General features: G+C 40.8%; 1 protein-coding gene across 7 annotated transcripts in view; it reads left to right on the top strand.

The window, feature by feature from the left end:
• The first annotated feature begins 601 nt into the window (after nucleotides 1-601).
• RHOT1 (ras homolog family member T1) overlaps nucleotides 602-13550 on the top strand; it is a 64477-nt gene continuing 51528 nt past the window's right edge. For 3 of the 7 annotated variants that reach the window (XR_003437944.1, XM_027130311.1, XM_027130314.1), the window contains exon 1: nucleotides 11783-11841. Coding sequence is in view for 6 of the 7 variants with exons in the window: in XM_027130311.1 (XP_026986112.1) it covers nucleotides 11809-11841 (33 nt within the window). In the remaining variant the exon portion in view is untranslated. Of the gene's footprint in view, nucleotides 870-11782; nucleotides 11842-13550 lie in introns of those variants that run through there. The other 4 variants (XM_027130310.1, XM_027130312.1, XM_027130313.1 and 1 more) reach the window with 4 other exon arrangements.

Raw genomic sequence — 13550 nt, 5'->3', positions numbered from 1 at the left:
ACCACACAGAGAGAGGAAAATCACTTGGTTTGGTTACAAAGAAATGAATCTGTTTACACAGATAGTGTAGAAACTAATCTCATTATTTAGAATCGTATTTTATAAGCATCACAGATAAAAAGCAGATAGGGTGGTGGGCTTTGGTAGTGGAAAGGACTCGATTCTGGGAGGTAGTCATCCTTTACTCAATCAAGCGCTTTCTAAGGGCTTTGTCCAATAAGGTGGGGAATACTTCTGAAGGCTTTCTAAGGGCTTTGTCCAATAAGGTGGGGAATACTTCTGAAAACCAGGTGGACAGGTCGCTGCTCTTCTGGAGTTTATAGTCAGTCAGGTAAGAATATTCTTGCCCTGAGTCACACTGCCAAGGTCTAGCTATACGACCTTGGACGAAAAACTTCTCCTGCCGCTATTTCGTAAAAGAAATGGGGTCAGACTAGCGACCCTGCCACTCAAATTCCCGGCCCAAAGCGTATCCCATCGAGACTCCCGCTCGATGCTCTGCGGCGAACCTGACGGCGGGGGCGTAGGTCCGGGACAGAGAGCGTTCGCGTTCCGAAAGCGCTTGTCCCTCGCGGCGCCCCGTCGCCCCGCCGCCGCCGCGACTCGCGGAGCCGGAGGAGGCGGAGCAGGCGCTGTCCCGGCTCTTGAGCAGGGTAGCTGCTGAGGAGGTGGTGCGGCGGGCCCGGGAGGCCGAGGTTCGGGCGGGGCGGTGGGAGAGGCTCGCAGGCGGCGCCCGCAGCGTGGGGAGAGTGGCGCCGTGGGCTGGGCGCTCCGGGCGAGAGGAGTCCGCTCCATGCGTGCGGGCCGAGGCCGGCCCCTGCGAGCCGCAGACATGAAGAAAGACGTGCGGATCCTTCTGGTGGGAGAACGTGAGTCCGCGCGCCCGGGCTGGCCGGGACTGGCCGCGGCCACCGCAGCCCCTGCCGCCCCACTGCCCAACCTCCGCGCCCCCAGGCCTCCCAGCCCCTCCGCTCTTCCCTTTCGGCTGCCCGCAGGCGGCCCTCGATCTCTCACCTCACCTGGGCCCTCCTGAGCCCTCCCGTCCTCTGTCCCCCCGTCATCACCCTCAAGCCGTGTCGCCATTAGCCTCTGACCGCCCGGCCTCATCCCTCCGAAGGTCCTCTCCTTTTTCTCTTGGAATGCTCTCCTCCCGGGCCTCCGCGTTTCCGAGGCCGCCTCCTCTCAGACCCTTTCGTCTTCCGTGGAGATTCCCTTGTTCCTGCCAGGCAGGTGCTGGAACAGGCAGACTGACCAATTGGGATGGCGTGAACTGGCTCCCGGGGAAGCTAGGGGGAGGGGTGCAGAACTGTTCGACTTGTGGGCAAGGTCAGGTGTCTGCATGTTTTTGCGCTCGCGGTGTTCCCTCGCTCTAGGCATTGACTGTAAGGCACGGAGCATTTTAAGCGGTATTTGCTCTTTGCATTGGAATAACTCCAGGTACACTCGATGTTTCCTCAAAAATTTACTCTCAACTTCAAGTTATACAAGTGCTCAATGAATGAATACTTAAATGGGGAGGGTCCTTAAGTTGAGAGAATTATTGTTATCCTAAAGCCTAGTTTCCCCCATCTTTTAAAACATTATTTCATAACTACTTGGTAATTAATTTAAAAATGACGGGCACACGTGAGACCCCCCCCTCCCCCGCAGAGATTCTTAGATTTCACTTTTTGAAGATGTAATAAAGGAGACATGTCTTCTGTTCACTGACTTGGGGACAGAACAGCAGGGACTTCTTGATATTGTTCAAGTTACATGACTCAATTGGTAGGACTAAAATAAGAAAGTGGGCTGGGGAGGACTGGACCGTTTGTTTTAAAAGTACATTAGTTAATGACCTGACTTTGCTGTTTTGAAGCTTTCTATTCTAAACCCCGTTTCATTCTAGAGTAGCCCCTCCAGGTCACTGTGATGCACTCCCAACGAAGGAAGCGAACACATTTTTACCCTCTTCTGTAGTGTTCTTTGCTGTTCATAGAAACCTCTGTTCACCTGCTATTGTAGAAATCTTCCTTTAGAATCAGAATTTAGAAGTAAGCTTAGCCAGACACAGTTTACTTTTTGGTTTGCAGTTGTGAATTTTAGTTTTAATTTATAACAACACATGTGTCAATCTGTGTTTTGCATGGACTTCCTTGACAAAGTTCAGGAATATGATTCTTCTTGATGCATTTGGAGCAAGGTAGGGAAAGTGAGTAGATGTCCCACTTAAAAAACTGATGGATAAAAAAAATTTTTTTAAACAAAAATTCTTTGTTTTGGTTTTAGTTTTGAATATAGGGAGCAATTATATATAATCAGTAGTCTGTAAAACATCTGAATTGAAGTGCTATACATATGTGAGATATATTGTCAGCCTTAGGACATTTAAGCTAAAAGGTTAACAGTATTACTTATTTTGAAATACATAAAAGACTTAAAAATTTGTTAGAAAAATTACAAGCCATATTCTGATGAATTGAAAGCAAATAATAGAATTGGTAAGAGTGTATATGTGAGAGTTTTTAGATAGGGAGAAACTTGACACAAGAGAAAGCCTTCATTTTTGAGGAAGACATTTTTCTTAAAGAGGATGATACCGAAAACTTTAGGCCAAGTTTATATACGTGATTTTTTTTTCCACATTTAAAAGTATGAGAAATGGGCTTCTCTCGTGGCGCAGTGGTTGGGAATCTGCCTGCCAATGCAGGGGACACGGTTCGAGCCCTGGTCCGGGAATATCCCACGTGCCGCGGAGCAGTTGAGCCCGTGTGCCGCAACTACTGAGCCTGTGCTCTAGAGCTCGCGAGCCACAACCACTGAAGCCTGTGTGCCTAGAGCCCATGCTCCGCAACAAGAGAAGCCACTGCAACGAGAAGCCTGCGCACCTCAACAAAGAGTAGCCCCCACTCACCGCAACCGGAGAAAAGCCCGTGCGCAGCAGCGAAGACACAACGCAGCCAAAAATAAATAAATTAATAAAATAAATTTTAAAAATATATGAGAAAGAGCTACACTTATTTGGAATATATAATTTTAATTAGTTATAGTAAAGGGTTGTATTCTGGGGGGAAATGACTGAAGCATTACTTTTTGAGATTTAATGTAAACATCTGACAGCTACTTAGCCTAGTTGTAGTACTTTAAATGCTAGGTAAACAATAAGTGTGACCAAAACTATTTTGATACTGGTCTGATACACAGATTTATCAGGAAAACCACTTTTTAAAATTTTATTTATTTTTTTTTGGCTGCATTGCGTCTTCGTTGCTGCGCGCGGGCATTCTCTAGTTGCTGTGAGCGGGAGCTACTCTTCCTTGCGGTGCGCGGGCTTCTCATTGCGGTGGCTTCTCTTGTTGCGGAGCATGGGCTCTAAGCATGTGGGCTTCAGAAGTTGTGGCACGTGGGTTCAGCAGTTGTGGCTCACGGACTCTAGAGTGCAGGCTCAGTAGTTGTGACGCACGGGCTTAGTTGCTCCGCAGCATGTGGGATCTTCCCAGACCAGGTCTCGAACCCGTTTACCTTGCATTGGCAGGCAGATTCTTAACCACTGTGCCACCAGGGAAGCTCAGGAAAACCACTTTTTAAGGAAGAAGTCATAATAATTCATTTGTAGTTTTAAGATGGTTAACTAAGGGAAATAGGAAGCGAAAAGAAAAAGGAGTATCGTCTCTGGAGTTGTTGTAAAGCCTGTTCTTTCTCAATCACTTCAGTACATTTTATTGCTGTTAGTGTCCGTCCCTGAACCACACAGCAGCAGCTTCATTCACTGAGGCTCCCAAACAGTTGTGAGCAGTTTCAACATTCTGTTGGCTTAACCTATACTGTACTCTGGAGGTGAAATGGATCTTTTCTTGACCCATCCTGAATTTGGATTCTGAGCCAGCCAGGCTTTAATGCTAACTGGTTGCTGAATGTCTGTTGACTGCTTAGATCAGAAAAGTTAGGCTGTCTATAAATTTTAAGGTGTTTATTTGCAGAGAAAGCCAAAGTATTTTAAGTATCTTCTTCACCTTACCTTAATTATTGAACATATTGAATGCTATTCAGGCCAAATTAAAAGTTAATTACCATTCTTTAAACAAAACAAAAAATTAAAAATTTTTAAAAATTCAACCACATGAAACTTAGTTCTTCAGGTTATAACTTTCCATGGTCAATTTCATTGGCCAGAATTTGCATTTAACTAGATTTGCATTAGTATGCTTAACAGATGTCCTTGTTATAATATGAGGAATGAGCCTTATTAACCTTTTATCTAAATCCTGTAGCTGCATTAAAAGTACACAAGATAGGGGCTTCCCTGGTGGCGCAGGCCCGCGTACTGCAAAAAAAAAAAAAGTACACAAGATAGTCTTAGTTTTAGTGAAGTCTTGTTTTTAAATTAAATTGAGATATATTTGTCTTCTGGTCAAATTAATTAAGAAAGTGGAACTGTTATCCTCTTTTTAAATGAGTCCGGTATCTCTTACGCAGTTTGTCTAACTGCTTGGTTTATCATCGAAACTTCTGCCAAACTAGCTCACACTTTGGTTGGCTCTGGCCTAGGCTTTTGTAATATCTCCTTAACTGGTATCCCTGCTTCTAATTTCGTCCGTTCTCCATGTAGCAGACAGAGTCATCTTTAAAAAATATCCCAGATCGTGTTACCCATTTAATTCTCTGATATTTCTACTTTCACTTAAAGACCATTCAATTTTTTTTTTTTTTTTTTTTTTTTTAACTTTTGGCTGCACGGTGAGGCATGCGGGATCTTAGTTCCCCAACCAGGGATCGAACCCATGCCCCCTGCACTGGAGGTGCAGAGTCTTAACCCCTGGACCACCAGGGAAGTCCCGAGGCCATTAAACTTTTTAATGCAGTCATGCAGAGTCCTTCACAATCTGGCCCTTGCTTTGTTCTTGTACTGCTCTCTCCTTTACTTTGCTTTCTCTATAAGAGGGCCCTGACCCAGGCATTATCCCTACTTCCCTGCATATTTGTTCACTTTTTTCTGTTGTTACTTGGGCTAGAAGGTAAGCTTTGTAGGGGATTGGTCTTGTTTATTGCCATTTCCCCAGGCCTAGAGTAGGCCTGGCACAAAGTAGGCACTCAAATAGTTGTTGAAAGAATGAACGAGTTCAAGCTAGTTTAGTTTATTTAGACTTTCCTTGTTTTCCAAACCACTCCTCTTAGTCATAAAAATGTGATCATTCTCCTTTCTTAAAATCTGGTCTGATGTGGTTATTGTTAGGATTTGAAGGGGCAGCATTCATCCAGTCTCTTGTCCATGTTCTTAGCTTTATTTTGTTGGGGAGATTCCTGTGTTGTGGCAGTGAAGTAGACCAGTGACTTATAATGGCAATGCCATGTCTAGTTCATGTCTTGGCTGCCAGGAATTATAGTCCTTGCCAAAAGAGGTCAGCTTCTCCTTGAACCACCAGAGGCCATCTTGGAGGTTTAAAGGAGTTAGAGAAAGATTCTTTAGGTATAAGAGTCAAAGACACTTCAGGAATAAGCTAGCATTTATTTTGGAGAAAAACTTTCTATGATCTTTTTAAAGCCATATTGCTCTCCATTCTGGTCTTTGTTAGAATGATATTTGAAGATTAAACTGCTCCAGTTTCAATTATACTGTGTCTGGTGATAACACAACGCAGTATGGTACCTACTATCACCTGGGTGATAGTACCTGGGTGATTGGCCGTAGAAAGTCCATTCTACATAGCCTATTCTATTCATATAGAGAGTCTCTTCTACATCATCCTTACATCTGTACTGAGACCTGTTCTCTGCTGTCTTTTCTGCTCTGCCGGCACCAGTTGGGCACTAGTGTTGATGTAGTTTGAAGGAGAGGGATAGACCATAGCATTTGTCCTTCTGCAGCCCACGTTGTCTGCATATGGTTGATGAAATTTTCCTTTGGAACAATGCTCAGCTATTTCCCCAAATGCTAAAATTTTCCAGTTAAAAATACAACTTCATAGCTACTCCCCTCCTCCCTGTGTATTCTAATTACAATAAATTAAGACGAGCCAGCAAGGCTTCTTAATAAAGAAGCAGATAAAAATGAGGAGTAGGTAGATCCCTTTGCTACTTGAAGCATGGGGTGTTTGTTATCAAGAAAAATAGTCAATATGGCTGGTAGGATGGCAATTGGAACCAGGGAATATTACTTCCACTTCAGAATATTAAGAATTTGCTGTCATTTAGAAGTAGATGTTCAAAAGATGTGATGAAAAGACAAATTTTTAGCTGGGATAAATCTAGATAATTTGTTCTATAATGATGAATTATGCTTCCCATGAATGACCTACTTAGAAGCATGGGGTTTCAGACAGAACTGTAGCATGTTGTGTTGAACTGAATCAGAAGGCCTTCTGTCCTTGGGGATAATTGTGGCCATGCTTTTAATTTTTATAGATCACTTTAATATTTCTCAGGCAAAATAGAGGAAATAGAGACCATCAGATGTCTGGCTAACAAAGGATAATTTTTTTGTCCTCCATATTAATATTTATATTAAAATGTTTATATTATATATAATTATTATATTTAATTATATTTATCATAAAATTGTACTATATAAAATATTTATAGTATATATTATATTAAATATAAAATTTAATTGGTACAATAATTAGAGAAGAGCTTGGCATATGTTCCTTTATGGAAATAATTTCTATTTTCTGGAGTAGTTAAAAATATGCAACGTTTATACTCATCTGCCATTGTCATAAGGGATTTTTTTTTGGCTGTGCTGCGTGGGTTTCAGGATCTTAGTTCCCTGACCAGGGATCGAACCTGAGCCCTCGGCAGTGAAAGCGTGGAGTCCTAACCACTGGACTGCCAGGGGATTCCCATAAGGAACCTTTTTGATTATAGGCTTATTTAAAGAGTCTTAAAATTTTAATATTCTAAAATTTTTTCCTTCAAGACATTCACTTATTTTCTCAATTAAAATTAGCTTGAAAGTGGCCTATTTTAACTTTAATTTTAAACTTGCTGCTTCATTATTTCTTTGATAGTCTCACTCAAGGTTAGGTGGGTAGGCCTTAAGAGAAGCAAAAAAGCCCTACTTTAGATTCACCAAAGCATTTTTTTGTTTTTTGGTTAAATGTTTTTATTTATTTATTTATTTTTTTATTTTTGGATCTGTTGGGTCTTCCTTGCTGCGCGTGGGCTTTCTCTAGTTGCGGTGAGCAGGGGGCTATTCTTCGTTGCAGTGCGCGGGCTTCTTATTGCGGTGGCTTCTCTTGTTGCAGAGCATGGGCTCTGGGTGCGTGGGCTTCAGTAGTTGCAGCACGTAGGCTCAGTAGTTGTGGCTCACGAGCTCTAGAGCGCAGGCTCAGTAGTTGTGGCGCACGGGCTTAGTTGCTCCACGGCATGTGGGATCTTCCCGGACCAGGGCTCGAACCCGTGTCCCCTGCATTGGCAGGTAGATTCTTAACCACAGAGCCACCAGGGAAGTTCCTCACCAAAGCATTTTGAAACTCAATCACATCTGTATAATCCTTTATTAGTTAAAGCAGCTGTCATTTCACTGCTCTTCCAAAAGGAAACCCAAAATGGTACTAATGAAAACATGCTCATTCATTTTTTCCCAAATTCACTGTAATCTCTCTCTCTTGCTCTAATTTTGAACTTGTTTTAAAAAAGGAAATCACTCTTGGATTTTTATGTGGGAGAGATTCATGTTCTTTGATTTTTTAAAAGACCTTTTTTTATACAATTACTTCAGAAACTACATGGGATTGTTTTATTGTAGTGAGTGCTAAATTGCCTCAGATTCTTTAACAAATGAGGCAGGATACGAATGAGTAGAAATGTCACACTTTGAAAGGTAGTATCATACAAATAAATTAATTATCCCCACTCTTTGGTATTGCTGTCTTGTAAGTCTGTATGATCAAGCATAAGTAAAACTCTTTAATTGTTGCCGTCTTTACAGTGCCTCGTCTCCAAGCCATTTCCTTTCCTGTCTCTGAGGCCTGCCCTGTTGGAATGGACATGGTGACAGGTCTGTGCTTTGGCAGGAGTTGCTGCAGGTAGCCAGAACTGCCGTGAGGAGCTGAGCTGTGGAGAAATCTAGATTTCCTCAGAACGTTGGTTTTCTCTTCTGAAAATATCACTGGGGATACAGAGGGTCCATGAGAAAAGCAGAAAAGGGACTATGACCAAGAAAAGGGTTGTCGTAATGAGTTTTAAGAAGAGAGATGAGGAAGAATGGATGCATTTTAAAGATTACGGTGAGGGGGAACTTTAAAGGTAACACAGAACACCTGTTGAAGACCTGCATTTTGCTAAGGGATCCTGAGTGATGGTGATTAAGGAGAAACAAGTCCTTTGCTGTCTTGGAAACTAATAGGCTTTTTGATATTGTTGATTGATTTAATTTTGAAGATTTTGTTTAACATTTTGAGTTAAGGATTCAAAGGTAGGTAGGTTTCTTCTGAAACTGATGAGGGCCTTTGAGTGGTAGGATACAAATAAAATTTTTAAAAGGTAATTCTAAAAAGGGGATTATCAGTATCTGATTATTGAGTATCTGATTATTGAGTATCTGATTCATTTTTTCCCATTCCTAACTTAGTAGATCAAGGATAACATTGTAGACAGGTACAGTTGACCTTTGAACAACATGGGTTGGAACTTTGCAGGTCCACTTATCTGCTGATCTTTTTCAATAGTAAATACTACAGTACTACACAATCCGCAGTTGCTTGAATCCAGGGATGAGGATACAGATGAATCACTGATACAGAAGGCCGACTATAAGTAACACTATTTTCAACTGTGCGTGTGTTAGCACTCCTAACCCCCTCATTGTTCAAGGGTCAGCTGTATAAGATATCCAGGAGAGTTCTTCAGAAATGGAAAAGTTTCTGGGAACATCTGTGCTGGTGATAGTTGTAGGATTTTGGAGATAACCAGGGAAAAAGCAGACATCTCTCCTAGGGCCAGAAAGGCCCAGAAGGTCAAAGGTCACAGGTATTGTACAGGCATTGGATCTTCTAAAAGGTTTGTTGTTTTAAGTATCTGGAATAAGAGGACGGTGGCTTGGCCCATTTTAAGGTAACTACATTTGACCTTTGAACAAAGCAGGGGTTAGGGGTACTGACCTTCTGTGCAGTTGAAAATCTCTGTATAACTTATAGCTGGCCCACTGTTTACTGTGTTCTTCTGTATCTGTGATTCCACATCAAAGATCTGCAGATTGTGTAGTATTTGCAATTGAAAAAACAAAATCTGTGTCAAAGTGGACCCGCACAGTTCACACCTGTGTTGTTCAACGTGTGGGGAATTTGATTGAAGGATAGACCTGACTCCTTTGAATTATTTTTGCAATTTTTCTGTAAGTCTGAAATTTTCTGAATATAAGTTTAAAAAAAAATTGAGCCAGAGTTGCTGGATTAGTCACCAATGAATCTGAATATTTTAATTAACTTACGCAGTATTTGTGTATGGGGTGCTTCCTGACTTTTGTGGTCACCATTCCTTTTCTGTATTACTAACTTGTGTTAACAATAATTGTTAATGTCTGGCATAAGAAAGAGAAAGAATAGTGCTTAGCTATCAGGAGATGGGTTATTCTCTTAGTGAGACCATGAGAAAATCACTGTGGCTGGGTCCCTTAGCTCTTCATCTAAAATTTTTGTGGGGAGCTGGATAAGCTGCCTTCAATAACTAGGTTATAGCAGTTCTGTGATGATGGGCTCCTGATTCTGTGACTCAGGGAGATGTTATGTTATTGTCAGCCACTTGAAGAAGGCCCAAGCCTTCTTACACATGTAAATTGTAAAGATTGAAGAAGTCAGAGCTAGAAGACACCTGTTAACCATCTGATCTGCCCTCCATCTGCAGCACCCGCTTGTTTGCAGCACACCCTCTAAGTTGTTTTGACCAGTGCTCTCTTTTCTAGCCAGTCATCATTTTTCCAGAGACTTGACTTGTATTTTTTTTTAATAAATTTATTTATTTATTTTTTGGCTATGTTGGGTCTTCGTTGCTGCGCTCAGGCTTTCTTTCTCTAGTTGCGGCAAGCGGGGGCTACTCTTCGTTGCAGTGCACGGGCTTCTCATTGCGGTGGCTTCTCTTGTTGCAGAGCACGGGCTCTAGGTGCGTGGACTTCAGTAGTTGTGGCATGCGGGCTCAGTAGTTGTGGCTCGCGAGCTCTAGCGCACAGGCTCAGTAGTTGTGGCACACAGGCTTAGTTGCTCTGCAGCATGTGGGATCTTCCCGGACCAGCGCTCAAACCCGTGTCCCCTGCATTGGCAGGCGGATTCGTAACCACTGCGCCACCAGGGAAGTCCTTTGACTGGTATTTTTAGTCACCCTTTCTTTTAGTCATTTAGAAAAGGAATGTGACTTTCCTTAACTTTAACATTTTCCAGTTCTTTTATATTTAGACTTGACTTTTTTTTTTTTTTTTTTTTTTGCGGTACGCGGGCCTCTCACTGATGTGGCCTCTCCCGTTGCGGAGCACAGGCTCCGGACGCACAGGCTCAGCGGCCATGGCTCATGGGCCCAGCCACTCCGCAGCATGTGGGATCTTCCCGGACCGGGGCACGAACCCGTGTCTCCTGCATCGGCAGGCGGACTCTCAACCACTGCGCCACCAGGGAAACCCTAGACTTGACTTTTGAAATCTATAATTTTCTATTACGGCAGAGATTAACAGGCAGGTGGACTGTTTTCCTCTAGCATCACAAGAGGATTTAGTTGATAAGCATTTGAATATCTAGCAATAGTAATTATATTATCAGAAAATGATGGGAATGAAAGTCAATTTTTAGCAAGAAGATTAAGAATTTAAGTTTGTGCATTAAAAAAAATTTCTAGGTTAGAAAATGTAACAGGAAAGTATCTTTGCTCTTACTAACCCTTTAAATATGATACCCTAAAAAAGAAATGAGGTAAAAATATAAAGAAATAGGCACTCTGCTCTTCTATTGGTGAGGATGTAAATTAGTTTATTCTTTTTTGGAGCTAATTTAACAATGTCTATTAAAACAAAAAAGATCATGCATGCTAACTTGAGTTCCACTTCTAGGAATTTATCCTGTAAAAATACTCATTGCACCATTGTTTATAAAAGTGAAAATCTGAATACTGTTCATTGTTAGGAAATTACGTTAATAAATTATGACATCATACAATGGATTCTTATACAGCTATCAAAAATAATGTAGGAAGCTTTTTAAATGTTAATATAAAGTGCACTATTGCTATTTTTAAAAATTGTGATAAACTATACAAGACAATGTTAAACATTTTAACCTTTTGTAAGTGTACAGTTCAGGGCATTAAATGTGTTCACAGTGTTGTATAACCATCACCACTTTCTACATCTAAAACTTTTTCTTCATCCTCAACGAAAATGCTATATTTATTAAATAATAACCTTCCCTTTCCCCGTCCCAGGAGATTTAAAAATATTGACGTGGAATACTGTCCAAATACATAATTAAGTGATAAAGGAAGATTGCAAAATAGTATAAATACTCTGATTCTACTGTGGTAAATTATTATTATGTTAAATATAAGTGTAGGAAAATCTGGGAGACTACATATGTTAAACAATGGGGGATACTATGGGAGATTTTTACTTTTATATATTTTGGTAATTTTTTGTTTTAAACAATGAATATGTGTAACTTTACTAAGCAGAAGAAAAAGATATAATTTAAGTATTGTACTAAAACATGCTAATTTGGATGCCTCTGATTTTAGGTAACAAATAACAGACTTCCCCGTGTGGTTGCTAAATTTGAGGTTATGTAGAATCTAAATACTTTATTAAAGTAATTCTTTCTTTTCACAGCTAGAGTTGGGAAGACATCACTGATTATGTCTCTGGTCAGTGAAGAATTCCCAGAAGAGGTAAACATTTTGATTTCTTAACTATATTTAAAATTTTTTAAATTTTATCAAAATTGAGTTAAATAGAATATATTTTTGCATGTGGTTTCTTTCTGATAGTTATGACTTTTAGAAAGGCTTGTGGTAGTTTTTACAAGACATCTTTGAAATATAGTGTAGGAGAAAGAGTCAAACTAGTTCTGAGTTCACTAAGTAAGGCCTTTGTGTTTCTTACTTTTGATCTTGGCTAGGACATTTGTCATCTTGTGCCTTAGTTGTCTCATCTGTAAAATGGGAGCTGAAAGGGATGTTAGAGATATCTAAGCTGTATCATCCTCTCTTAATGTTTTTCATAAGCCCAAAATATAGAACAGATGGAGTATTCCTTTAGTTGAAGTAAGGGTAAAAGGTCTGGCTCCCCGCTTGCCTTCCATCTGACACTCCCCAGTCTTTGAGGCATTAGAACCACTAGAATTCTGACACACATATTTGAAAACCTCAAATATTATCCACCTGCATCATTTTACAAATAAAAAATCTAATTCATTCCACCTTTGCCTACCTCAAAGGATTGTTATGGATCTCAAATGAGATAAGCTTAGTAATAATAGAGTGCCGCCAAAAGTTAGGTGGTTTTGTTATTGCTGGCAATGTATTTATTTATTACATTTTGGAAGTTCCAGTATGGGGGACTGTTGGCTAAGGCCTTATGTAACGTTAAGATATTGTTATGAGGAATGGGATCAATGCAGAAGGGATGAAAATTATTTCTTTTTATTTTCTTTCTTCACATGGTAGGTATTATTAGTGCCACGGTTTACATTTATCATTTCTTTACTCTTGTTTAATTAGGAATATCTGTTCAATTTTGCTGTTTAGAGAGGAATTTGATGTATTACGTGGTAGTTATTTCAAAAATTACAACTGCCATGTGACCACTCATTGTTTACTTTTTTTTTTTTTAATTTATTTTTATTTTTGGCTGCCTTGGGTCTTTGTTGCTGTGTGCGGGCTTTCTTTGGTTGTGGCGAGCGGGGGCTACTCTTCATTGCGGTTCGCGGGCTTCTCATTGGGTGGCTTCTCTGGTTTCAGAGCATGGGCTCTAGGCACGCAGGCTTCAGTAGTTGTGGAACTCGGGCTCAGTAGTTGTGGCTCGCGGGCTCTAGAGCGTAGGTTCAGTAGTTGCAGCACATGGGCTTAGTTGCTCCACGGCATGTGGGATCTTCCCAGATCAGGGCTCGAACCTGTGTCCCCTGCACTGGCAGGCGGATTCTTAACCACTGCGCCACCAGGGAAGTCCCACTCATTGTTTCTTTTGCTTTTTTTTTCTCTTAAATAAGATAGTTAAATAAATCATAGCTTAATTTGTAAAATGGAGTGTACTTTCATATGTGGTGTGTGGAATCAGTAACGTTAATTAGGATCACTCAGGTTATAATACCTAAAAGTTTTCTATGATAGTTTAAATTGTCTTTTTATTTTATTTATTTTGTTTTTATTTTTTCTTTAATTCTTTTATAAGTTTATTTATTTATTTATTTATTTATATTTTTGGCTGTGTTGGGTCTTTGTTGCTGCGCGCAGGCTTTTCTCTAGTTGCGGCCAATGGGGGCTACTCTTTGTTGTGATGCGCGGGTTTCTCATTGTGGTGGCTTCTCTTGTTGTGGAGCACAGGCTCTAGGCACGCGGGCTTCAGCAGTTGTGGCACACAGGCTCAGTAGTTGTGGCTA

Source organism: Aethalodelphis obliquidens, unplaced genomic scaffold (genome assembly GCF_003676395.1).
Source record: "Aethalodelphis obliquidens isolate GAN/ISIS:26980383/991018 unplaced genomic scaffold, ASM367639v1 scaffold38, whole genome shotgun sequence".
Taxonomy (NCBI): Eukaryota; Metazoa; Chordata; class Mammalia; order Artiodactyla; family Delphinidae; genus Aethalodelphis; species Aethalodelphis obliquidens.
This window is presented reverse-complemented; position numbering and strand designations above follow the sequence as displayed.